This window comes from Podarcis raffonei, chromosome 3, assembly GCF_027172205.1.
Source record: "Podarcis raffonei isolate rPodRaf1 chromosome 3, rPodRaf1.pri, whole genome shotgun sequence".
NCBI classification, from domain to species: domain Eukaryota; kingdom Metazoa; phylum Chordata; class Lepidosauria; order Squamata; family Lacertidae; genus Podarcis; species Podarcis raffonei.
Window position 1 is genome coordinate 535,917 of NC_070604.1, and position 27,349 is coordinate 563,265.

Sequence of the window (27,349 nt, forward strand, 5' to 3'; positions counted from 1 at the left end):
AGAAAACAGCCATTATTACTAAGCTTTCGATTTTATTATTATTTATTAGATTTCTTAGCCATTCTTCAACTCAAGGGCAGGTTACAGCAAGGTATAATTGGAATGTTAAAATGAGTTAACACAATTTTTACAATTAAAAAATAGTGTGAGTCCTAAAAATATATAGCCATATTTAAGGCCATGGGTAAGAGGTGCATCTTCAACATATTATGAACACTATACAACACATTCAGCAGTTATTCCCATATTATTTGTAAAGTGATTATTTCTAGAAGTGAATAACATGGAAATGACCACTGAACTCGCACTATTTTCCACTACAGTTCTGGCTCTTACATCCTGTGAAAGCTCAAATATAATGCAGAAATGAACAGTTAGGAGAAAGTCATGAAAACAGAATAAATTCTCATGTGAATGCAGCTGTTGTCTCTGCAGCCTTACATAATTAGACTGGACTTGTAAGCCCTGCCTCCAGAGAGGAGCTGGCTGATATTTACAAACCCTTTGCCTTATTTTGCAGACTTTGGCCCCTGTAAGACAGGGGGAGAGCAGTAGATGCCTCCTCTGAATCAGAGAAGGGTGATATGGCTGTGTCATTCAGCCAGGAAGGTCGTGAAGTAGGTCATAGAAGTTATTCCCTTAAGTACAGCGATGAAGCAGCCTCCTCCCCTGAGCTCTTTGGTGCACAGGGAACAGACACCAGCCATACATCATGACAATACATAGTATGTGCATTTTTACAATCAGCAAATTTGCTTTTGAAATTTCCCTCTCATAAACCTTTAAAATGCCAAGAGTACTTGGTTGTTATATTTTTGATTCTCAAGATCTGTCTGCATTCCTACACAGTACTTGTGGAGTTTGGAGTTTACAGGGTTAAAACTTCTTGGTGTCCTGTATCTGGGAGTGGCCTGAAGCAGGGCCGTACATCACAGGCTTTGTCTGTCTTTGTCTGTGAGAGTTGGTTTCACTTCTGACTGAGAGACGCTGCAGAGAGACTGTGTGTGCTTTTAGCACGGAGAGATGCCGGAAAGCTCCGATGGAATGAGACTGATTTATGGCTTGTAAATAAACGCTTTTTAGAGATAGCAACGAACTGTCTCTGGACTTGATTTATCCCTCTATCTCACACGGACGGCAGGACCACTGCGACTCTGTTTTCCTGCCCAGGTCAGCCTCAAGCCCCAAGCAGAGCTGCGCAGGGGAAGCGCTGACTGGACGGCAGGATTTAATTGCCAAAGTACTCAAGCAGAAACTTGAAGAAACTTTTAGACACATGTCTGCCTTTGAAAACAAAGGCAAACTTCAGTTGTTGAAGTAATGCTATTTTAGAAACTCAAGGAAATGAGAAACTCAATGATTTGTTACTCCCACCCTCTGGACATATAGATCAGCATACAAATGCACACACACTTACTGAAGGAAATCAACTCCCCCAAAGCACCATTGACTGTGAATGGTCTTACCTTCTCACCTGGGGGGCCTGGTGGCCCTGGAGAACCCTGAAAAAGATTGTTTTATTAATACTGATTTGCTTGTTTCAGCCTTGTCAATTCTTTAACAAAGGATAATTTTATAAATGGAATCTTTATTTAATACTGTTTCTATCAGTGAATTAAGTCATTGAATTGTTTTATCTTGAAAACAGCTTTCAAGGAGCAGAAGTGACTAAGTCAATTCTGTACTAGAAACGCATTGCTTAGATTAATCCTTAAGTCAAAGCCCACAGAAGAACCGGCTCTCTCTAAGTAGAGGATGAATTTACACCCTACTTCCTGTTCCCAGTGGCTTTTGGCTGAACCACCAAACTCAGGAGGTGGCTCACCATGTCTATAACAGTAGTTTTTATATTTATGGTACCCACAGGTTGCTTCAAAAAAATCACAAAGTGAGTGTAGAACTAGCTCTTGAACAAAGGAGAAAAGAGCAGCTCTATACTGTATGTAGTCAGGCCAAATTGAAAGGCATTCTGTCTTACATCCTTCTGATTGCCACTCATTCTAATTATTGATTTAGGTAAAGTAGAACCCGTTGGGTGAAGTTGTGGTGTATCAGCCGGAAGTGTTCAGTACACTGCACTACAAATATTTGCCTCAGTTCAGGCATTCAGTACTCATGCCTAACACATGGAGGCAGGGGAGAGGGGGGTTCTGCCCCTGTCTCCATACATTCTGTGCAAGATGCAAAAGGGCACTGGTCCCTCTCCATGTGTTCAGGATATGCATATACTGCACACCTGAATAGTCTATAGAAATATGTATGGATAAGTAAGTTAAACCTAGGTTTCTTTGAAGTTAAACAACTTAGTCTTAACTTGTCCCAGTGATTTCAATGGAACTTAAATTCAACTATCTCAGGCTGCAACCAACCCCCAGACTCTTGAAGTACACAAAGTTTTCCCTGTGAGGAAAACTTCTTGAAAAACACAGTAAATAAAAATATTTTATTCAGGGTGGATAGAGTTAATATTTAAAGTTGTAATCTTGCCTGCCAATTATTTTTTCACTAGTATTATGCTACCTGTGTGCAAGGTGCTTTGCAATACACAATCATCTGATGGCCACTCACTGCAGGGCTGATGTTTGAGGTCCCTTGGACTCCACCCTTGATCCTTGCCACCCTTGATCCTTGTGGGGAATGCCCCATGGCCTGGGGATCTAGGGATGGATTCCCACCCAAATGCCCATTAAAATGGCCCAGTCGGTGCCCTTATCACCAGAGCAACAATCCATAAAAGGGCCATTCGTGCGGTGGAACTTTGCAGCACAGTAGGCCCCAGAAGCAAAAACCCTCCTGCCCCTCCTTCTCCTTAGGATGCTTTTAACTCAGCTTAATCCTTATCACATTGCTAATATTATTTTCCTTCTCAGATCCAGCATTAATGTTGCTTTTCTTCCTGTTAAATGTTTGGAAAAAGTCAGAAGTCCAAGGCAGTATAAGTTCCTCAACTACGTTTACTCAACATTGTCAGTGACAACAGCTCACTTGTAGGGGGAAAAAACCAAACTCATAGGGCTACACAATAATAAAAGCCCCAGCATGAACTGACCATTGACAGTTGAAAGTGCATGCGCTTACTTGCCATTAGAACGTTCGTCTACCAACGCTTATACGATTGGTTAGAACGCGCCTTGTAACATAAAATGTGTTAAACCCAATACATAACACCTTCCCTAGGTCATTTCCCAGCTTAACAATTTGTTTTCTCCTACTTCCTGACTTTGCTAGGTGTTATGTACTGAAGTTCTCACCCTGGGCCAGCAGGGGGATACTGTAGATAGTTTTCACTCAGGTCCACATATGCAAATAAGGGATCGAAAGTGACATTCAGTGATTGGATATTTACAGAAAATGGTTACTGTTGCGTTCTAGTGGAGCTCTATATAAGCAGGCTGGCTGAACCCTTCAGTTCAGTTCAGTTCTGGCCTGTGAATAAACAAGAGCTGTTTGAAGAATCGCTGTGTCGTCTGATATGTTCACCCGCAACTTAACACTATGGTTGCTAATGGTTGCTTGCTATATTCAAAGCCGGGAAGGAACTTGTAGATGATTTGTGGACAAATTGGCCAGTCTGGAGCTTTTGCCTCCCCCATAGCAAAACATCACAACTTTGTGGGGTAAGTAATTAGTTGGAATCCTAGTCTTTGAGTGTCGGGTGAAGTGATGCATCAACCAGTATGGAATCAGCAGTATTTCCAGGATGCCCCTATCTAGAAGCCAACATGGGGCAGATGGGTCATAGGGCTTCCAGTGGCAGCCTTAGGACGGCCACCTCAGTTGATTGACATCTTGGGGAGGCCATAATTCTTGGCATGACCCTGAAGTGGTTGCAGCCTTCCGCTGGGAGGCTGGAGTGGATATACATCCAATGCGAGGTGAGCCAAAGTTCCACCTACACCTATAATCAATAAAGTTGTGGCCATTTTAATTCCAGATCGTTGTCTACCTATGTTTGTGCCTCAGGTTTGTGTCTAGCTATGTTTGTTTGCCACTTCACCTCAGAATTAGAGCGGGGTGAGGTTCTGCGCAATGAGTGGGAGGGACCCTTCCAGATTCTCACATCACATGTCTAACTGCAGGATGTACAAAAATATTTTTTTATTATTATTATACCCCACATTTCTTCCCTTACTGGGTTCAAGGTAACATGCACAGACACCTATGGTGGTCTCCCACTCAAACACAGACCTTACCCTGACTAATTTTTAATTGGTGTTCTTATTGAAAAATTATTTTTTTATTTTGCAGAGCAGTAAGTAAACATGTGTTTTTCACTTCTGCAATATCTTTATTGAGCTAACCAACTTTTAGTTCTAACCCTCTAGCCATGTTGTCTCCTTTCTCTTCCTTTCTCCTACTTTTGCATATCTGTTATACATGTTATACATTATGTTTGAGTTACAAACAGCAGTACATGGAATCATAGAGTTGGAACGTATCCCAAGGGTAATCTAGTCCAGCCCCTCCAATGCAGGAATCTCAACTCAGGAATCTATAGAAGATGGCTTAAAAATTTCCAAGGGCGGAGAGTGCGCCACTTCTCGAGGAAGTATCAGAAGCAAAGAATGAAGGCAGTGGCCTTATGTTTGCCCAAAGCATCTACGAATAAAGAACTATAAGCTGACACTTACAGGTTTTCCAGAAGGTCCAGGTGGTCCAACAGGGCCCGCAATACCTGGTGAACCAGGTGTTCCCTGTATATGACAAAAACCATTAAACACAGTATCTTTCCCATTTATCTGTCATTCTGTTGTCTTGTAAAGGTAAAGGGTAAAGGGACGCCTGACCATTAGGTCCAGTCATGGCCGACTCTGGGGTTGCGGCGCTCATCTCGCTTTATTGGTCGAGGGAGACGGCGTACAGCTTCGGGTCATGTGGCCAGCATGACTAAGCTGCTTTTGGCGAACCAGAGCAGCACACGGAAACACTGTTTACCTTCCCACCGGAGTGGTACCTATTTATCTACTTGCACTTTGACGTGCTTTCAAACTGCTAGGTTGGCAGGAGCTGGAACTGAGCAATGGGAGCTCACCCCGTCGCAGGGATTCGAACCGCCTTCTGATTGGCAAGTCCTAGGCTCTGTGGTTTAACCCACAGCACCACCTGCATCCCTTCTGTTGTCTTGTACCCTAGTATGATTCAGGGCAAACTACAGAGGTAACAACTTTTTTGCATTGAAAAGCAGCTGAGGTGATTTGGAGTGTGGCTGTGGTTCTCAAGGAGGGTTTATTTATCCTTTCCTCCAACATTGTTTCCCTGGCTTAACACCCCACCCCCACCCCCAATTGTGGGGACAGGAGGTGGGAAGAAGTCTATATTGTAGCTACATTTTCCAGTTTACAGCTGGCAGAAGCATCAGGGACAATTTCCGTCAGGGAAGCAGTTGGCAGAAGACTGCCACTACCAGAACCATGGCATCAATCTAAGTTTATTGGGTCGTATCCAACTAAGTTATTTATACTTGGGGCAAACACATTGAAATCAATGGACTCAAATCAGTCAGAACTAGCTTTAGCCCTGTCAGGTTATTTCAGGGAAGCAGCAAGGGCAAAAGGGTTGTTAAACCAAGGAACAGCTTTCTTATAAAAGAACAGTCTAGAACCGCAGCATGACTTAGTCGGACACAATGCCACCTATAGCTGAAGCAACGGTATAAGTTAATTCTATATCACAAGTCCATTGATTTCAATAGGTCAACTCTGAATCTTGATTTCAATGAGTCAACCCATTTATTACATTTCTGCTCCTTCCTTCCTTCGGAGCTTACGAAACATAAGCAAAATATACAAATGAAAACACTGTGTAAAATAATACCAGAAAAATAATTAAAACACAGAATTCACAGTGCTGCAAACAATAAATTACAGGCATCCACCCCTCACCATGGCTGTTTTAAGGACAAAAACAATGTCATGAGGTGTGTGGTCAGATCACCATGTCATGTTTTAAGACACTGAATCTAGGACAGAACTGCACATTGGAGATAGGAGCAGACTTTGATGTCAATGGCTCACAGATATTTAATGGATCAATATAAATTTCTTATGAATACATAAGAAAATGAGAAAGGGGCCCTGCCCTACACAGCTTGGATCCAGGCAACTAATCGACTGCCTACTCCAACATAAGCCTGTCACCTCAGCAGGTTTTCTATCAGGCTGCCCTGCCATCTGAGGTGAGAAATGGGGAGGAGAAGGACCTTCTCGATTGTGGGATCCAGTGCTTTTTTTCTGGGGGGATGCTGCAGAAGAAGAAGAAGAAGAAGAAGAGTTTGGATTTGATATCCCGCCTTTCACTCCCTTTATGAAGTCTCAAAGCGGCTAACATTCTCCTTTCCCTTCCTCCCCCACAACAAACACTCTGTGAGGTGAGTGGGGCTGAGAGACTTCAAAGAAGTGTGACTAGCCCAAGGTCACCCAGCAGCTGCATGTGGAGGAGCGGAGATGCGAACCCGGTTCCCTAGATTACGAGACTACCGCTCTTAACCACTACACCACACTGGCTCCAGTATGCAGTACGCACATCCCTAAACATTTTGTGGATCTAAGTTTGGCCTCATTGAGGGCCAGTATTTCAATACGAGTAGGAAAATGAGAGTACCCCTAACCATTTTTTATTTTTTTTAAGAAAAAAGCACTGGTGGGATCCCACATGTTCTCTCGTTAGGGAGGCTCATCTGGCACACATAGAGTGACTCAGGTCCAGCCCAAGTCATTTTGGTACCTGAGGCAGACCCCCAAATGGGACCTCTCTCCCTACCAGTGAATGGGGGTGGGGAGGCAAGATCTACATTAGGAACAAGGCGGGAACAAAGATAGACAATGGGTGGGATCTACTGCCCCAGGGGACCCGGCCGCCTGAAGCAGCTGACTCACTTTACCTCATGGGTTGACTGGCTCTGCCGGTTAATATACACCTGCTCTGCCTTGGAATATGGGTCCCTAGTTCTAAGTAAGTGGAAGTTGCACCCTTCTCTTTCTCCCCAAACACCCATTGCAAAACACAATAAGCATGAGAAAGGCTCCCTCACTGCATGCTTCAGTAAGTTTCTCTCCTTGTGACAACTGCAGATGAGCACAGCATCTGGGTGCTTTGCAACAAAATACCTTTTCCTGCGTGGTGGGGGGAAAGATGCAGAATAGAGGAGAAGGGAGAACAGCACAGACCTTGCAAATATTCTAAAGGAGAAACTAAGACAGCCTCAAGGAAGCAATGACGAGCCATCACCTCCTGCAGAGGGAAGCAGCCCTCCTACCTCCCACAGTGCTAACTGTCCCAAGACACAACTTCCCTTCCCCTGGGACCCAGGCAAAGACCAACACAGAAACTCCCACAAAATCGCCCCTCTTCCTGCCTGGGAAGAAGGGGTGAGTGAAGACTGACACCAGGAACAAAGGGTGAATGAAGAGCTGCATCAGGATCTGCTGCCTGGTGGATGCTGAGTCTGCCTCCTGGATGGGCCAGCCCTGCCACGGCCCACAAGGGATTTCATGTGGCTTTTTACACAGAGTGCACACATATGCACTGAAACTGCTTCTCCAAACTTCTGCAATATAGGCTTCCCTTTTAACCCTCCCTCCACCTCAGCCATCAAAATGAAGGTAAATTTTATTGGGTTTATAATGAGCCTTACCGGTAATCCAGGGTGACCAGGAAAGCCTTTTTCACCTTTTAGTACACCGTCAGGTATCAGTCCAATAACTTCTCCTGGGTCTCCCTACATGACATGAATTAGAAAAAGAGATTCTACAGCTCTGCATGGATACTGTAAGTGCTGGTCACCTCCTTTACTTGCTAGTAAATAAATGACAGGTCATGTCTCTTCAATTTTGTATCAAATAATACAGGACTGTACAGTTGACTCACACCTAGTGTGCTTGGCAGCCCATCAACTGACATAGCACAACTTGAATGCATGCAAGGTGAGGAGCTTACATGCTCTAGCTGTCTGCCTTGCTTACTGGGCTCTGGGAAGGGCCATCCAAGATCTCACATGATGTCGTTAAAACTGGGAATATCTGTCTCTCTCCATGACTCACAAAAAGGACTATATGGGAATCTAAAGCATACAGTCATTTTAACTCATTATTTGTACTTGTATAAAAATGTTATATCACCACTATCTATTTAAATCCTTTCAAAAAAGAATGTGATCTATGCCTCATAACTATGTTTGTTTTTTTAAAAAATGGTAGGTCTAAACATTTACTTAACTTTGGATAACTGCCCATGCTCTGCTGAAATTCTCTGAATGCAAAACTGGCCAGCTATGTGGAGAAGGAGGAGGTTCCCCAATTGCTACAGACACTGCAAAATGTTTTAAATGCTTTGGGGGTATGTGGGGTGTTAGGGGAGGGGTAATACCTCTGGTGGAGTAGACACCATGTTCCTTCTGGTGTACCTTGTCCACCTTTGGTTCCCATTCTGCACTCAGCTCTCACCTGTGGCTCCTAGAAGCTGACAGTATGAGACAGCAGCCACACCCCAGGAACGGCTTTGATTGGCCAGCTAAACCAGGTAAGGGTAGTTGATGGGTCTCAAACCCTTAGTGAATTAGGGACTTCCCCTGCATGAGAATACAGGCTCCAGTGGATTGAGAAGGAGAGACCAATAGTGGGTCCAATGGTCAAAAAGGTGGTTTCTGCATGTGCTGTAGAGGGAAGTGAGGGGCAGATGGGGCTCATCCACCTGGGAAGGGAGCCCATCTAGGAGAAGACAGACTCTGGCCCTAAACCTCTGCTGCCTTGCGGGATATCTTTGGATTAGTAAACCCTACACAAATCTGGAAGCAGTTGGCAGTTGGATGGTGCCATGGGCTTAGCCAGGATTTTTGTGGGGGGGGTGGGAGAACAAACGTGATTGGTCAGTTAAGTATTTCTATTGGTTTACTTGTTCTAGGAGGCCAGCTGCCCTCCCTGCCCTCCCTTGGCTATGCCTGCGGATGGCACCTTGTATGCCTCCTTCTGGCAACCAAGCTGGTGCCAAATGTATTGCTCTGGTTTCTGTTGGATTACCTCAGAGAGGCCAAGGAGGGGTTCTTGTTGTCTGGGCAGCCCAGGACCTCCAGACACCCTGTCCAGGCTTCTTCCCCAGGGAGGTCACTTTGGGGCTACTAATACAGTGGTACCTCGGGTTATATACCCTTCAGGTTACATATGGTTCAGGTTACAGACTCCGCTAACCACTGGTACCACTGGTACCTCGGGTTAAGTACTTAATTCGTTCCGGAGGTCTGTACTTAACCTGAAACTGTTCTTAACCTGAAGCACCACTTTAGCTAATGGGGCCTCCCGCTGCCCCCGCACCGCCGGAGCACGATTTCTGTTCTCATCCTGAAGCAAAGTTCTTAACCTGAAGCACTATTTCTGGGTTAGCGGAGTCTGTAACCTGAAGCGTATGTAACCTGAAGCATATGTAACTCGAGGTACCACTATACAGCAGTTTGACTTCACCCCCATAGGCGCACTCCATGGTCTCTTGAGACAGACAGATGCCAACATCACATGCTTTACTTCAGAAAACTTGTGTGTGTCTTGCATAGCTGTCAATGTTTACCATTTTTTAAGGGAAATTCCCTTATCCTGAATAGGAATCCTCACAAAAAAGGGAAAAGTTGACAGCCATGGTGTCTTGGATCTTACTTATACAACTTCATGATTATGCTCATAAAGCTCTCTGCTTAATTTCTCCTTCAGAGCCATGGAGCACTTTATGCAGCTGTTCATGTCCATGTACCCATCATAGTGTCATAGATATGTTGTTGGACTCGTTCCCATCTGCCCCAGACAGTGTTGCTAATGGACATGGCTGATGGGAGCTTAAGCCTAGAGGGCACCACGTTGGCTATCCTGGACAGACACTGAGGTTTCACTGGTGTGAGACATCAGAATGAAAGAGGGACACGTATCTCTAAACAAATAGATCCCTTTAAACTTTTAGACTTGCTTCAGAGAAGCAAACACTTGTATACTCAGGCTGCTGCATGCAGTGGCTCTCAGCTTCTTTTTTAAAAAGTGCAAAGTCACCACCATGACTAATTCTTCTTTATTGAGTGGAGTGATCCACAATATATAACAATTGTCTTTGTGGTCATTAGCTATCTCCTAAATTAGAATTACTCATTTTACTGTCACAGTACAGCTTTATTAGGAACAACTAAGTTGACACAATCTATTTATCAAGTGTTTGAATTCTCTAAAACTCGTCTTCAGGCTGGGCATTAAGCAAATCCAAGGTGCAGCAGCCAAAGAGAGGAGAGAAAGTCTGTTGCAAGAAGCAGCGGGTGTTATGAAGTTTTCATTATATTAAACTGTGACAAGTGCAAAACAAATTTCCAGTTGCACCAAGGGCTACTGGGATAAAGAAGTCAGAAAAAACATGATCTATTGCATTAGAAAGTCTAGATTGTGAATATTTTTCCAAATGGGTTGATCTGCTGCTTTTTTCATGCTTCTTAGGGCCAAAACACACATTGCAATATTCACATTTGTCTTTAAAAATAAAACAAAATGCTTAATGGGCTATTTTATTTTGAATGAAAACTAGGCTAGGGCCCAACCTAAAACATACTTCCAATCTGAACTGAAACCCCACACCAGTTTCCTGCCTATCACTAATATTCTTTTTGTATTGTTTTGCACACAAATCAGCTCCCCGCTTGTTGTAGACCTCCAAAGGTGCTGTTTGCAGTAAATAGCAGCAAAATAAAAGTTATAGCTTAAGCAGATGACCTGACTGCTGCAGCTTCTGGCTGTTCCTAATGCTGAGCACAGCTACTTTCACCTGCTGGATTTTTTCTGTACTGAAGTTATTTGCATATTTTGTTATTGTAAACAAAACAAATAATGTTTTTAATTGTCAGATATACCTTTATTCCTGGAGGTCCTGGAGGCCCCTAGAAAAGAAATATTATATTTTCTGAGAAATTAAGAAATCAAGAAGACATTTTAAGCATTGTTTTTAAAGCGTATATTTGAAATCAGATTAAAAGACTGAATTCTCAAGCTATACATTTTCTTACCTGTTTTTTCTTTTATACTGCTTACCCTTGTACTTTTTGTTTTATTTATTTATTTTTTAAATGCTTACTAGATTTCCGGGTAATCCAGGTAAACCTTGGGGACCAAGAGGACCTCTTTCACCCTAAAGGGACAGAGAAAGTGACAACACTTCTTATCTGAATAAAACTTGTTTGAACAATATTTCAAGAAAATGTTTGTTTCAGCTGTTTCACCTTTGTTCCATTGCATCCTGGGATACCAGAAGGCCCTGGGGGGCCGTCTCCTCCAGGGATGCCCTGAGATTAGGAAAGAGGAGAGGGAAGATACACAAAAACTGCTAGATTAATTTTTGGTGTACATCACTGCTGAAATATTGATAGTTGCAAATTAAGTATCATACATACAGGAAGGCCAGGATTTCCTGGGTAGCCAGCTGGACCTGGTGCACCCTGGAATTAATAAAATTATAATAAAGGTAATTAATCACTTTAAGAAAATGTACTCTGTATAGACTTGGGGCTATGTCAGGTGAATAGTTATAACAAAAAGAAAATTCAGTAGACATTTCTCTTAAAGATGCATGGGAGATACCTCCAGTTCTCAAAAATATGTCAAATTGATTAACTGGTTAGAACATAAAGAAGAAGAAAAATATTTTGAGCAGCTGGGTTATGAGTAGGCACAGATTGTCACAGCACAACTGTTCTTCATGGGAGTATCACCAATATTACTCACATGTAGGCTTTGTTAGGATACAAAATGCTGTGATATATGTAAATGACAGATAAGAGGCTGTCTGGATCCTAAGTTTCTATGAACGGAATTCTGCTCACAGGATATTCTTATTTGTGGAAGTGGGGAGGGGTTGGCTTTCATTGATCCTCCTTTCTACTGTAGCCTTAAAATCTGTTCTAGGGGATTGGAGATGCCTCTAGAAAAGTGCAGAAGTTTGTGGCAGCAGGGAATCAACAAAAAAATCACCTTCCATTGGTAGGAGCCTCAGTAGATCAATTTCTTCACTGAATGAAAGTAGCCCTTTTGCTTGTGGAAGAACAATTTGGAAATGGGACTGGAATATATGGAACTCAGTGTGAATATACAATGAGTAAGTAACTATGAATTGCTGTTTTAATATATGACTACAGTGAAGAGACTCCTGTGTGAATAAAGATGAAGGATTTATTGTTTCTCAATATTGGAAGCAAAGTTGTCATGTTGGACTGGAGGAAGACTATTGTTGACATTGATAAACAATAGGAGAACCTCTTTTAGACCTTTTGTGTGGAAGGAAAAATGAATGAACTTCAGGTGTCTGGATTTGAAAACTAGGAAAATATCACCTAGCAGGAGGAACAGCTGGATATCATCCTGGAGTGAATAATTTGGAAAAATGTAAATGTGGGTGGCTGTTTCACTGTCATTCTCAGATCAAAGCCTCATTGACGGCTCTGAGTGAACTAGGCAGCATGAAAATAGACTGGTCAAATTTTAGACTTGAGTTACTTGAGGCAAGATCTGCCCTTTTCTATACTCAGAAGTGTCATGTACATGCTGAAAATAAAATGTTTAATACTGACAAACCACTACAGTGCGTGCTCAGGTTGCAAACGTGATCCGTGCGGGAAGCACGTTCGCAACCCGCAGCGCCGCATCTGTGCACGTGCGGGTCGCAATTCGGCACTTCTGCGCATGCGTCGAAACCCGGAAGTAACCCGCTTTGGTACTTCCAGGTTTGGTGTGGTGCGCAACCTGAAATTGCGCAACCCGAAGCATCTGTAACCCGAGGTATGACTGTATTTAAAACAGGTCAAAACAATTTCAAGCATACTCACTCTTGTTCCTTTTGTTCCTGGTAATCCCGGTTCTCCAATATCACCCTATTTTAAAAGATGGGGAAAGAAGGTGTTTTTTACTTCAGCATGGTCTGAAGAAAAACTATTCAGGTTAATTTTTTAGCTACAGAATGAATCTTACCTTCATTCCTGGGGGGCCGGGGGGACCTTCAGGTCCTTGTATTCCAGGAAATCCAACCAAACCTTGTAAACCTTGCAAACCTCTTTCACCCTGCGAAAAGCAAGAATATAGCCTATTTAGCAAAATGAAACCTAACAAAAATAGTGGCAGGAGTTGGCATTTTCCTCTTATTCATTTATTTGCATTCATATCCCACCTTTTCTCCAAAGTGTTGTACATGGTTCTGCCCCTCTTCATTTAATCTCCACAACAACCCTGTGAGGTAGGTTAGGCTGACAAGCCCAAGGTTACCCAGGGAGCTTCATGGCTGAGTGGGGATTTGAATGCTAGTCTCCTAGGTCCAAGTCCAACACTCTACCACTCTACCACCCTGGCTATTATGCAAATAGCAGATGGGAAGCAGTTTTCATTGAGAGGAAGAAAGGGTTAACATTCTGAGGATTAAAGTCCTAGCCACCCAGTGGCTGCTATGTGCATATGTAAAAAGTTTTATGCTGCTGAAAATTATACTATTATCACTGCATCCCATACACTTGGGATCTCTCCATGCAGCTGGAAATGGATTCCTAAAACAGAAAGTTGTTTGATTTGATGATGCTGCATCACACTGACACACAAACCACTATTAGAACTGAGCCCTTGGGTGGGTGCGGGGAGATAATGTCTTTAATATCAGATGTGCAAAGTAATCATTGCAGAGAATTAACTGAATATGAAACAGTGGCTAGCAATTTAGAACCAATTATATTTTCTAAAAACTACAGGGGATTGGATCCCGGGATCTTTCTTCTCTTCCACAAACAGAAGGGGGCAGGGAGACAAGCTCCACTTTCCCTTTACAACTCAGCACCACATCCAAAGATGGCCCTGTGGGTCCATTCCAACTCTTACAATTCTATGATTCTTTCCCACACTGTTGTTGTTGTTGTTGTTGTTGTCACCTCAATCCTTCAAAGCAGATTGTTCAGATGTGCAGGGTTCTGTAAGGGGAATGCAGAAATTGCCTCCCTCCACTTCCAGAATGGAAGCATCTACTTAGGGATGTTTGCTCCCCACAATTCTGGTGTGGTCCATGACATGTCTGCATTAAATATTGGTTTTTAACTGCATTTTTATTTTTTAAAATTTCATATTGTATTTTACGGTATTGACAACTCCCAATTTAGGTGAGACCAAATAATGTGCAATTACACACAGTGCTGAACTCAGAAGTAGCCCCAAAATGTCACAAAAAAGGCAGAATGGGGCAGAATGGGCTTACATGTGCTCCGTCGATGTGTATGGGGGTTCAGAATGGAATCTCCATGCAAAATGAAGATTGCCTGTATTAAAATTTGAATATTATGGAATGCAGATTGTAGTACAATACAAGAAATAAAATAAGCAATAAAACTACAATTTTAAAAACTTCCGGCTTCAAACATAGTGCACTGCAATTGATGCAACAGTGTGGGAAACAAGCAAGACAAATTGAAGCTCTTAATACAGGATGGGAAATATGACCTAGTAGGTATTAATGAAACCTGGTGGCATGAGACTCGTGATGGGGTGTAGAAACTCTTTAAAAGGACAAGACCAAAGTTTGGGGGGGGCGGATAGCATTATATGTAAAGGATGTGTATACTTGTGAAGACATCCATGACCTGGAGCATGGAAGGCAGATTGAGAATGTATGAGTACCGTATTTTTCGCACCATAGGACGCACTTTTTCCCTCCTAAAAAGCAAGGGAAAATGTGTGTGCGTCCTATGGAGCGAATGCAGGCTTTCGCTGAAGCCTGGAAAGTGAGAGTGGTCGGTGCGCACCGACCCCTCTCGCTCTCCAGGCTTCAGGAAGCTATCCGCTAGCCGTGGGAGACCCAGCTCTCCCACGGCTAGCGGAGCGCTGCATTAATCCCGAAGCTTGGGGCGTGCGGAGCTCAGCGCGCCCCAAGCTTCTGGATGCCGGCAAGGTCTCCGCTAGCCGTCTAGACCTTGCCGGCACCCAGAAGCTTGGGGCGCGCTGAGCTCCGCAGCCCCAAGCTTCGGGATTAGCGCTCCGCTAGCCGTGTCTAGGCTGCGGATAGCAGCCTGCTTCCCGGAGCATCGGGCGCCCTGAAAGCAGAGCGCCCGGCGCTTCGGGAACACATCCGCAGCCTAGGCAACCCTGCGGGAGATCCCGCAGGGATGTCTAGGCTGCTGATAGCAGCCTGCTTCCCGGAGCGTCGGGCGCCCTGAAAGCAGAGCGCCCGGCGCTTCGGGAACACATCCGCAGCCTAGGCAACCCTGCGGGAGATCCCGCAGGGATGTCTAGGCTGCGGATAGCAGCCTGCTTCCCGGAGCGTCGGGCGCCCTGAAAGCAGAGCGCCCGGCGCTTCGGGAACACATCCGCAGCCTAGGCAACCCTGCGGGAGATCCCGCAGGGATGTCTAGGCTGCTGATAGCAGCCTGCTTCCCGGAGCGTCGGGCGCCCTGAAAGCAGAGCGCCCGGCGCTTCGGGAACACATCCGCAGCCTAGGCAACCCTGCGGGAGATCCCGCAGGGATGTCTAGGCTGCGGATAGTAGCCTGCTTCCCGGAGCGTCGGGCGCCCTGAAAGCAGAGCGCCCGGCGCTTCGGGAACACATCCGCAGCCTAGGCAACCCTGCGGGAGGTTCCGCAGGGATGTCTAGGCTGCGGATAACAGCCTGCTTCCCGGAGCGTCGGGCGCCCTGAAAGCAGAGCGCCCGGCGCTTCGGGAACACATCCGCAGGGTGGGGAGCCCTGCAGGAGTTCCCCACAAGGCTCCCCAAGCTGCGGATAGCAGCCTGCCGCCCGGCGGGTGGGGCGCCCTGAATCAGAGCGCCCCTCGCGCCGGGCAGACATCCGCAGGGTGGGGAGCCCTGCAGGAATTCCCCGCAAGGCTCCCCAAGCTGCGGATAGCAGCCTGCCGCCCGGCGGGCGGGGCGCCCTGAATCAGAGCGCCCCTCGCGCCGGGCAGACATCCGCAGGGTGGGGAGCCCTGCAGGAGTTCCCCGCAAGGCTCCCCAAGCTGCGGATAGCAGCCTGCCGCCCGCGGGCGGGGCGCCCTGAAGCAGAGCGCCCCTCGCGCCGGGCAGACATCCGCAGGGTGGGGAGCCCTGCAGGAGTTCCCCGCAAGGCTCCCCAAGCTGCGGATAGCAGCCTGCCGCCCGGCGGGCGGGGCGCCCTGAATCAGAGCGCCCCTCTCGCCGGGCAGACATCCGCAGGGTGGGGAGCCCTGCAGGAGTTCCCCGCAAGGCTCCCCAAGCTGCGGATAGCAGCCTGCCGCCCGGCGGGCGGGGCGCCCTGAAGCAGAGCGCCCCTCGCGCCGGGCAGACATCCGCAGGGTGGGGAGCCCTGCAGGAGTTCCCCGCAAGGCTCCCCAAGCTGCGGATAGCAGCCTGCCGCCCGGCGGGCGGGGCGCCCTGAAGCAGAGCGCCCCGCGCGCCAGGCAGACATCAGCCAGCCCCACAAGCTCGGGGGACAGCAGGGAGGCGCAGCGCCACTATCCCGCTGTTCCTCGACCTGGTTCGGTTTCCCTGACCTGCTTTTGGGGGGGAAATAAAGGGGAAATTTTTTTCCTTTATTTCCCCCCCAAAAAAACTAGGTGCGCCCTATGGTCCGGTGCGTCCAATCGTGCGAAAAATACGGTAAATATTGCAGGAGAGGGAAACAACAGTGGCCTTACTGTGGGTGTCTGCTCCAAGCCAGACTGAGGAGTTAGACGGAAGCTTTCCTACAGCATATTACTAAACATTCAAAAATGGAAATGGGAGACTTCAACTTCCCCTATGTCTGTTGGAACTCAAACTCTGCCAAGAATGTAAGGTCCAACAAATTCCTCCATTGCCTCACTGACAATTTCCCACAAGAAGGAAGAAGCAACAAGGGGATCATCTACTTTGGACCTGGTCCTTGCCCTTAACAAGAAAAAAAAATAATTAAGTACTCTGGGTACTTACTTTTTGCCCTTTTACTCCACTACAGTCACATTTTCCACAGCCAGAACAAGCCTGTGGGTTAAAAAGAGAAAAATAATTAATTCTAGAATTCAAAATAAGCTGCAACATATGGTAAAGAGCTGTCTAGAGGAAATAATTACATGTAATAAGAATAAAATTGGTAACCCGAAGTATAAAACATGAAGTAGTTTACTCCATTAGAAATATCTGTAGAACTATGGAACTGGTATTAGGACACGGTTTGCCAACGCAATGCCTGAGGGCATCAGTGCAGAGCTGTCTTTCCCATAGGGCTTAGTGGTGCATCGCGCCAGGGCGCTGGCCTCTCAGGGGCGCCCCAGCAAGTGGGGGAGCTGCGCAGCTTTGCCAGTGGCCTCCCCTTTCCCTTAACGCCCGCCAGCTGCGCCTCGCCAACCATAAGGCTGGCAGGTGTACAGCTTCCCTCTCAAGCCTCTGTGGGGATCGCTCTCCCCCCCCCCCCGAGAAGGCTTGAGAGGGAAGCTGCGCTCTCCTCCCGAGGAGGCTTAGGAGGGGCACAACTTCACTCCCAAGCCTCTGCGGGGATCGCTCTCCCGCAGTGGCATGGGGAAGAGTTGAGCCCCCCCGATGGCTGGCAGTGTCCAGCTACGGCCACCCCAACACTATCCGTGGTAATTTGAGGGCGCTGGGTGGATATTTATACCCCAGTGCAGCATCTGCTAAAGATGGCCCTGCATCAGTGCGCTCATCAGTGCCTCCAACGATGCTTACAAAAGGTCACAGGGAATATCCCCTCAAAAACCATAAGGCAGGGAGGTCCAACTTTTCATACCAAGTGGGTCACAAAAGTACCAACCTTGTTGGAGCAAGGCCAACATTTCCACATGCTCCAGCCCTCATGCTGCCTTCCCAAAGCTTAAGGTGCCAGGCTAGGGGAAGAAGGTGTGAGGCTCCGGCTGGGTCCTAGAGTCTCCCACCTTCTTCCCAAACCTGGGAAAGGGCTAACTAGAATTTGGAAGGAGACTGGAGGACTTGAGGACTCATCAGAGAACTTACAGCTCCTTCACATAGGCCAGCGCCTCCTGACCCGCCTCTGGGAGGGCAGTGCAAGGGCTGTGGATGGGGGGGTCAAATGTTGCAGAGGGCTGCAAAAAGGCATCAAGGGCCACATGTGGCCCTCGGGATGTGTGCTGGACCACCCTGACATAAGGTATAAAGCATTTTTTCATGCTCAGTGTTCTACCTCGATGATTTAGTTCTTGGGTGTTCTACCTCAGCAATTGTGTTATATGTTTACGTCTTCCACTGCAGTTCCCTACATCAGCAAAGAAAGGTCAAGCAAACAGAGAATGTATCAGCAGTCAATCTGTAGCTACTGATAATGGTGAGGAGGTATCTCAAAACGAAGGAAATTGCTGTCACCCCTTTGACAAGCTCAGCCAACCCACTGGCAGAACAGTGGATCTTTCAGTTGCTATTTTATAGGCCCAAACACAATATGTCCAAGATCTCTGAACAGATTCCTCAACATATTTTTTTAAAAAAACTTTAAAGCTCTTGGAGGATAAGGGCCACCCAGAACAAATTGCTTTTAGGCAGCATTACTGGGGAAGGTAATCCTTATATGCAATTCTCTGATAGAAGTTTTCCTTCCCCAAAGGAAACTGGGAAGCTGCTGTTGTTGCTTTTAAGAGAGGGTCACTCATATCCCACCCAAAGGATGAGTACCTCCAACAGGGCTACAGGTTTTAATATTTTCTTAAGTAAATAAATCATGCGATTTCTTCACAGATCTCCCATGCCAAATCTGTTTTGAATCTTAACTTATAATGAAAAGCCAGAAATTGAGATGCCAGAAAATACACCAGCCAGGCTGCTCCTTGCTGCTCCTGTGGGGGGCAGAAGCTTTGTTTCATATGTCTGCACACTTGGATTTTTATTTTTACCATGCAATAGGTGTTACAGGATTTTGGGATTCCTACCCATCACCATGCAGACAAGCCAGACAGCCCGTGGTGGAATCCAAACCTCATTATCTCCAAATAACAAATATCAGGCTCAGGGCACAACATGGGATTTTTCCTTTCTGTGGTGCACTCAGAGACATTGTCTTCCCCAAAAAGATGCTTTACATATTTTGGTAAGTTTATCCTAATGCCTTTGAAAAATTGAATGAAAAGAACTCTGCATATGCTTGGAGCAGGGATAGCCAGCCTGGTGCCCTTTTTATCTTTTGGACTTCAACCCCCATCGTCTGTTGCTACTGGATTGAGGCTGGTGGGAGTTGCAGTCTCCAAATTCTGGAGTCTACTCCTGACTTAGAGACACTTGAGGTGGCATCCGAAAGTAAAAGGGGCTTCACCAGCAGCCCAAATCCACTTTGCAAACCTCTGATGGTCTTGGTGACTGAATTAGTTGTTAACCTGGGGAATTCAAGAAAAACTAATGTCTGTCCTTTTTCATCACTCCGTGGGCCAATTGACACCTGCCAGTTGCACACACTAGCACTTCTACAGTAGAAGTGCATGCAATGCTGTGTAGACTAAAACAGAGGAGGAGAGCACATGGCCTTCCTGTAGTTTGGATATACCATTCACATAATCTCTGAACACAGGCCATAATGGCTGGGACTGATAGGAGTTGGAGTCCACAGCTTCCCCATTCCTGGACGATACCTTATGATGAAGGCAGGCACACATGCTTATTTCAGAGCACATGTTGTATACTCAGTTGGGAATCGTGTATTGGTGGTCAGGATCAGCACAAGCATCCTGTACCTCTCTGGAGTTCTTTGAGGTAGGCTGTCAATTTTTATCATGTTTTTCACATTCCACTCCCTCGCTTTAAATTCTGAGTTTTCAATTTTTCTTATAAATAAATAGGTGGCAAAGACCCAAGCCTTGCAGAGAACCATCAATGTCTCATTTGAGAGGGACAATTGCCCTTCCCCAATTATGCTGGACAGTAGAACATAGCATCCTGTTTTGCCACACATCTGCCTAAAAACATACTATTTGGGTAGAACAGCAGATTAACACAAGATAAGGGACACCCAGACAGAGGCAGAGCAAAGTGGGGGTGGTCCGCCCTGGGTGTCATCCCTGAGGGAGTGACATTGCTGCGGGCGGCGCCCCCCCCGGGATGCTTCCCACCGTGGGCGGCACCCCCCTGAGCTGCATGCCGCTGCCACTAGCTCCGCCTCTGCCTGCCCCTATGAGCCATTTGCCCCACCCCTGGGAGCACCGCCCAAGGTGCCCGAGAGGCTGCTTCTGCCACTGCACCCAGAGCATTCTAGTGAGAAAGCTTTGGAAGGTACACTTGTGTAGTACACAAGTGGATGGCATTCATAATGATGGTGCCCAGAGAAGTAGCCATGTTAGTAATTTGCAGAAAAAGCAAGAGCCTTGAGGCACCTTAAACACCAACAAGTTTAGCATGGCATATCTTTTTCTGGACAGAACTTTAGGGTTCTTTCTGTCTGCATAACATTGTCATTTGACTATGTTTATTTATTTACATGCATGCAACATCTGCATTGCCTGTTGATTTTATAAGGACTGTGAAACAAAAAAATTATACAGCCATTTTAATTTCAAATGATATTTATAAAAAGTTATAAGTTCAGAATATTCTGTCGAACCCGGAAACACTCGCCAGAAGGGTCAACTGACTCATAAAGCACAGACGTTCAAGGCTAATTGTTTGTATTGCAATAAATCTTCAACCTAATTACGATTTGCGTGCTGTGTTATCAAGACGGCAGCCTGGGCTCCTGACAGCCTGACTGTGACCAACTCCCGCCAGGAAACCCATGTCCCCACTGTGGAGGGATGTGTGGATCCAAAATTGTCCTCCAGTCACTTACAGACTCATTGTTAAGACTATGTTCATGGAAGACAATCTGACTCGGCTACAAGTGATCGCCAAAGAAGAAAAATGATAGTATTTTTATTTCCTTATTTTAAATTATAGTCTTGGTTTTTTCTAAGTACTTTGAATGGGTAAAAGAATATTCATCGGGTTCCTTAATTCTCTGGGGATACTGCCAACTGTCTATGATCCTCTCCTTGCCTTCACCCCAGTAGCAAGGGTCTCCTTAGTTTGTTAGATGATGAGACACAGATATATGACAGATGATATGCTGACAAATTCACTGGCCATGCCATCAGTGTCAAAATTACCACAGCGGACTGATGCCTCTACCACAACCATGATTTCAGCATGCCAGTTCTGCTACAAATGGGCAGTGTTCCATGAGTACAAGCGCTTTCACTCAGGGCCACTTTATGCTGGCATGGCAAAAAGCATTTTTCTTTTCATTATGTGCTTTGTTATGGTTGCCATTTGTTCCTTCTTTGTCTTTTGCATGTTCCTCCCTTACTCATCACCTCATTCCTATCAGGTTCAACAGCTGGAGAAATGAACTGGCATCCTGGGCACTTACAGGCCACACAAAGAAAGCCATTAGAAATCAAATTCATGGTGAAGTGGAATAGATTTGCAAAACCATATCCTGTTTAAAATTCCTGCTACTTCAGTGTCCTGTAACATTGCAGAGCAGCTGGCTAACCAATGTCCTTGGATGGAAACTAAAGAAAGCTTAGCTATCAACACTGCTGGGCCTTAATCGCCCCGCTTTCCTTCCTGGAAACCCTCATCTGTGCTTGCATATATGTCAATCTAATGCTATGTTCTCAGGGAAATGACTTCCTCCCTGCAATGAAGGAAACAGACTTACTGGTCCGCTGTAACTAGGACTGAGCTAAATGAGAGGTTGCTTGCTAAATATGGTCTCCGCTGCTTTCTGTGATTTTTCCAGGATGAGTATGCTATGAATAGAGGCAGGGAGAACCGATGACGGGCAAGGGGCTGTCTCCCTCCCTTTTGGGTAGCCTGTATAGCAGGGATGGGGAACATCTCTCAACCTAACGACTGCCATTTCCTTGTGGTCAACCTTTGGTGAAGAGTCAAATGCCAGCAGTGAGAAGGTCAAAAATGAAGTGAGGACCGGAGCTGGTTGTTGATAAGGCCACCTCACAGTAGCTCACATGCCACATACACAGTCCAATCTATACTGGACTCACATTATTATACAGAACCCTCATTATGAACATTCAGGAGAAATTTAAAAACATTCCTGTTCACTCAGACATTTGATGGCTAAAATCTGTTCCTGGCAATTATTATTAATTCTGAAAGTGGAATGCGACTGTTTCCCAATGTTTTTACTGTTTTTTAAATATTTTAAATGGTTTAGATGTCTACTTTTGGGGGGAGGAAATGTACTGTTTTGTGGGTTTATTTGGGGGGAAAGGTAGGATGGCATTTTAACAAAATTGCTAAAAACAGTATCAGACATGATCCATATATCTGAGAAGCCACAGGAACAGGATATTAGAATTAAAAACCTCATGAAAGATAGTTATTGCAGTCTTTTTTAAAAAAATCACCTTTCCCCAGCTTTTCTGGGAAACGATTGCAGTTTTGGAGAAATCATACCAAAAGCCATGATACCGCTCTTTGAATGCTATCTAATCTTTGGTCAAATTAAAGCCATCTATGATTTTAAAACAGCTAAACAATGTCTGGGTGCAGAACTATAGCAGCCTGAAGTAGTAATAGGAAACTGAATGTTGTTAGTAGTTGCCTGATGCTTAAGGGAAACAAAATTTTGTCAATATTCCCTTCCCTGCTTCACTGTCAACTAGACAGGATACTGGCAAAAACTGAACTTTTCCTCTTAAAGGAAAAACACTTAATTTTTTCCCCCATGTTTCCAGCTGGGTGTTGTTAAATAAAAACATGTTTTATAATTCTCTGGGAAAATTTCACAATATATTACATAAATATGACATATTAATATAATTGTCTTTACTTTTAAAAAATAATTTATTTTTTGGCGGGATAATCAACTGCCCAGTGATATTCAGATGAAGAGTGATATATAAATTTTATAATTAATAATAACAATAATAATCAGGAAATGACCTCTCTTAAAATTGCCATGGGAGCAGAAGAGAGCATTGTCCATGGGCATCAATGGAGCTTTTGCAGGCCCTTCACTGTCAATGCCATTTTATAGATAAGATAACTTACCTATAAGGTAAGTATCTCTCAGCCTTAGTTTCTGACCTGGTTCTTATGTCACTTTAAATCACAATTTTAAGTTCAAAAAAGCTACTTCAAAGATGAACACAGAGCACACAGATGCATGCAGCTAATGCCTGTGCTGCTGCCATGCTCCTGGGAGTTAAGCAATCATTGAACTTCCCATTATGTCTGAACCCAGGATCATGATTCGTTTCTCCAACTATAGCAGTAAGCCAAGGGCAAACCTTGCTTACAGCTTGTGGTTTGTTTGAACAGAAACAACCGACAAGCTGGTTCAGACGTAACCCTGAGCCAAACACAGCTTAGCTATCAGCGTCACCTAGATTTTAGCCCTGCACACAAAGAAATTAATTAATTGAGTTTATATATACCATCCTATACTCAGAGGTCTTAAGGTGGTTCACAGAAAAGATCACAACATATATAATCAGAATAAAGACAACAACCCAGTAACACCCCCTCCAGAAAAGAGCCACATTTTAAAAGGGCATAGGCTGTCAAACATATCAACCAACGGCCTGGTTAAAAAGGAATGTTTTTGCTTGGCACCTAAAGGTGTACAGTGGTACCTCTGGTACTTAATTCATTCTGGAGGTCCGTTCTTAACCTGAAACAGTTCTTCAGCTGAGGTACCACTTTAGCTAATGGGGCCTCCCGCTGCCACCGCAATTTCTGTTCTCATCCTGAAGCAAAGTTCTTAACCTGAGGTACTATTTCTGGGTTAGTGGAGTCTGTAACCTGAAGTGTCTGTAACCTGAAGTGTCTGTAACCCAATGTACCACTGTATAATGAAGGCACCAGGTAAACTTCCCTGGGGAGAGCATTCCACAGATGGGGAGCCACTGCAGAAAAGGCCCGTTCTTGTGTTGCATACGAAAGAGGGTCTCAGAAGATGATCTCAGGGTAGGTTCACATGGAAAGAGGCAGTCCTTGAGGTATTGCAATCCTGAGCCATTTAAGGCTTTATAGGTCCCAACCAGCACTTTGAATTGGGCCTGGAAACTAATCAGTAGCCAGTGCAGTCGGACCAGGATCAGTGTAATATGCTCAAACCGTCTTGCTCTGGTGAGCAACCTGGCCACTGAATCACAGTTAAGTTTAACTATAGTTTGAACTGATATGAAAATGAGACCATAAAATGGCCACTCAGCGGCTCCACAGCTGAGTGAGAATCCAGTCTGGTCATGTTAGATTTATTACACACCACACCCCAAATTTGTTGTTGTATTGGATGTGAAAAAGGATCCTGGCTTTCTCAAATTAGACTTGCAATTGTAAAGCAAAAGGTTTGCTTTTTTTTTTTGAGGATTTGTCTGTAAGAACCCTCCTGGACTAGGACTGTCTTTGGAACTTTGACACCACTACTTTTGTGGAGTTCTGGCCACCCTGAAACTGACAGAAGACAGGATGCCAGTTTACACAGATTGTTCCCATCCATTGGTTATTTGGCTTCTTATTTAAGCTTCCAACTTGTTTTCAAGCATCTCAATGTTTAGTATTAAAAGAATCTGCTTCCTGATTGCATCACTGCACATATTCCCAAGGGTTCCATTCATACTTACAGAGCTACATAGATGTACTGAAATTTGGTTTGAGACCTCTTTCTGATTCCTGTATCCATTATAATTTTCATCATATAGCTGGCATTTAATATTTATCACAAAAAAACTTAATTTTAAAGACATGTTTTAGAAATAAAATTAAGTAACTTGTCCATGTTAGGAAGCACACTGGGAATACATCTGGTGCATTAGCAAATGTGCCAAATGTAGCATTTCATAACAATATGTTCTGAGTGAACAATTTGAAAGTGAATTTACAGATGTGTTGGCTTCAGAAAATAATCATATGATACAGTATTATGTGGTGTTTATTAGAATATTGTTTTTGACTATCATGTTAAGAAGTTTGTCCTTTCCACGTTAGTATTTTTTATTCTGGGGGGGGGGGAAGCTCCTTTAACTTGAAAAAACTCCCCTTTATTTTGAAATCAAAACTATTTTTTAATAAATATACATATGTAAATAAACCTTTTCATTTAACTTATTAAATAATCAGATGCATTTTTTGGCTCCATTCTTAAGGCTAGAGGTTGTTGAAGCTTCTCCTAGCACACTGCAGGGGAAATGGGGTATGATCCTCCATCTGATCAAAAGAAAGCCTGAATTTCTCCTTGAAGAAACAAGATTCACGCCTTGGGTCCACTCCTGAATTATTATTACGCTTTGTTATTCTCAAAGGCAGGAGGAGCTCGTGAATTTGGTATGACTCTCTGATCAAGATCTTGCCATCATTATCCATGGTTTGGATTACTGTGTTGAATTTCAACTGGGTTTGCCCTTAAACGGAATTTGGAAGCTTCAGTTGGTGCAAAATATAAAGATGAACAAAGAGCACATATCACATTGACTTTTGCTTATATGCACTGACTGTCAATTAAATATGCTGGTCATCTTGTTTAGAACCTGGGCCCTGTGTGCTTCAGGGAACACCCTTCTCCCAAACATTTTCCTATTCTCTGACTTCAGCAGCATAGGTTCATGTACACCTGTTCACAAGAGTTAACTATATAGGGACACAGAACAGGACCCTCACCTTTGTGGCACTCTATGAAACACCTGTTCAGGGAGATCAGCTAGGTACCCTTATTATATTGTTTCTGCTGACATGTAAAGACTCTCCTGCTCAGGAAAGCCTTTCCTGGCAGTTGGTGGTGGTTTGTTTTCAGCTATTGTTCCTGATTTTAGCTTTAAAACTTCTTTTACTATTTCCACAAAGTTTATAATGAATTTTATTGCTCTGAATTTTAATTTCTTGACTAAAACAGAACGCACCAAAGGCATACATTTCGTTATACATTTTCTAAAACAACTGACCTAGAGTATCACAGATATTTGTATCTCTGCACAGAGAACCCCCAGGATCATTCAGACATAAGGAGCATTTGGAAGATGTACCTGCAATCATATGCACCCTTGTTCTTCTATATCCCAAATAAGGCCCACCTTGCCTTACACACTTTCATCTTTGCATTTACTTGGTTACATATATGGGTGACATTTCCATTACAGCCTTCTTTGCTTTTGCTCAAAGTGAAAAATATTAAGTTCTAATAAAAAAGTGAAAAACACACCAGCAGAGCATTCAGTGTTTCTTGAATACTGAGGCACCACTGCTGCACACAAAACTTAATTCAGGTATTTCGGTCTTCAAGGGAGATAGTGAGGCATCTGATCAAGGCCTGTATTTTAAAATGAGCTTAAAGATATATTTGCAAATGTTTGTATGTTTCATGCCAGGCAGAAACCAGCTGGCTAAGTACTCTGGCAGTTGTTTATCTTCCTGCTCTCCTGAACAAGGGCCCCCATGATTTATAGCAGTAGCAGGAGACAAGTTTCTCAAAGTTGTAAAAGGGAAATACAGGCTGGGAGCAAATGTTACACTGACCCTACAAATTACAGAATACAATCAAGCTGCAAAAACACTAATTAAGAGTTGGTAAATACTAAGATTTATTGTTTAACAGAAAATAATACCATGTGCCTCTCATCAGACTCTAGCCATATTTTCCTAAGGGCAATAAATTTTGGGAAAAGCTAATGTGATGGCCTGGGAATCCGATACAGAGGCTGAACCGGAGGAATCCCAGCCTGCACAGGAGTCCCCGCCTTCAGGGCTGGCTGAACTGGGGCAGGGCCTTGATTCTGAAGCGCCTGCACCTGGCTCCAGAGGTGGTTGAGGACTCAGTGCCTACAGGTGAGTCTCCCCCTGGGTCCAGTAACCCTTCAGCCTCTCCTGAACTGCAGAGGCTCAGGGCAGAGAGGCGAAGGGAACTGGTTTCTCCCAGGAGGAGTGCTCGCCAGGAGAGGAGAGTCTCCTGGGGGCCGGGACCGCCCCTGGCCTCAGAGAAGATAAAGGCCAGTCAGCCCGGTTTCCCCCAGAGTTCCTGTCCTTGCCCGGCTTCCCGCTGTGGACCCCGCTTCGCCCGAGGAGGACTGTCTGCCGACCCTCAACTCAGGTCCTGGACCTCGCCCCACGGTAACCTCCCCCCTGGACCAGCACAGTTTGCTCCTGCCACACCCGCACTCCCCCTTCGTTGGGGTGCGTTTGGGAAAAGCCAGAAGCCATGCCCGACCAGGCAGCTGCGCTGGTGGCATTGGCCCAGGAGAACCAGGCCTTGACTCACACCGTGCAGCTCAGCGATGTGGTTACGGCACTTCAGCAGCGGTTGGACACCCTACCGGCTCCTGTGGCCGACACCCCAGCTCCAGGCAAGTACCCAGTGGCCTTGCCAGAGAAATTTGATGGGACCCCGGCCAGCTTTCCCATGTTCCTCACCCAGGCCA

General features: G+C 45.0%; 1 protein-coding gene across 1 annotated transcript in view; it reads right to left on the minus strand.

The window, feature by feature from the left end:
* COL4A1 (collagen type IV alpha 1 chain) overlaps window positions 1-27,349 on the minus strand; it is a 168,892-nt gene that overhangs the window by 117,868 nt on the left and 23,675 nt on the right. The window contains exons 2-11 of the mRNA XM_053380246.1: window positions 16,914-16,964; window positions 12,975-13,064; window positions 12,833-12,877; window positions 11,405-11,449; window positions 11,234-11,296; window positions 11,089-11,142; window positions 10,868-10,894; window positions 7,634-7,717; window positions 4,632-4,694; window positions 1,467-1,502 (exon numbers count right to left, since the gene is read on the minus strand). Of these exons, the coding sequence (XP_053236221.1) occupies window positions 1,467-1,502; window positions 4,632-4,694; window positions 7,634-7,717; window positions 10,868-10,894; window positions 11,089-11,142; window positions 11,234-11,296; window positions 11,405-11,449; window positions 12,833-12,877; window positions 12,975-13,064; window positions 16,914-16,964 (558 nt within the window). The remainder of the gene's footprint in view (window positions 1-1,466; window positions 1,503-4,631; window positions 4,695-7,633; window positions 7,718-10,867; window positions 10,895-11,088; window positions 11,143-11,233; window positions 11,297-11,404; window positions 11,450-12,832; window positions 12,878-12,974; window positions 13,065-16,913; window positions 16,965-27,349) is intronic.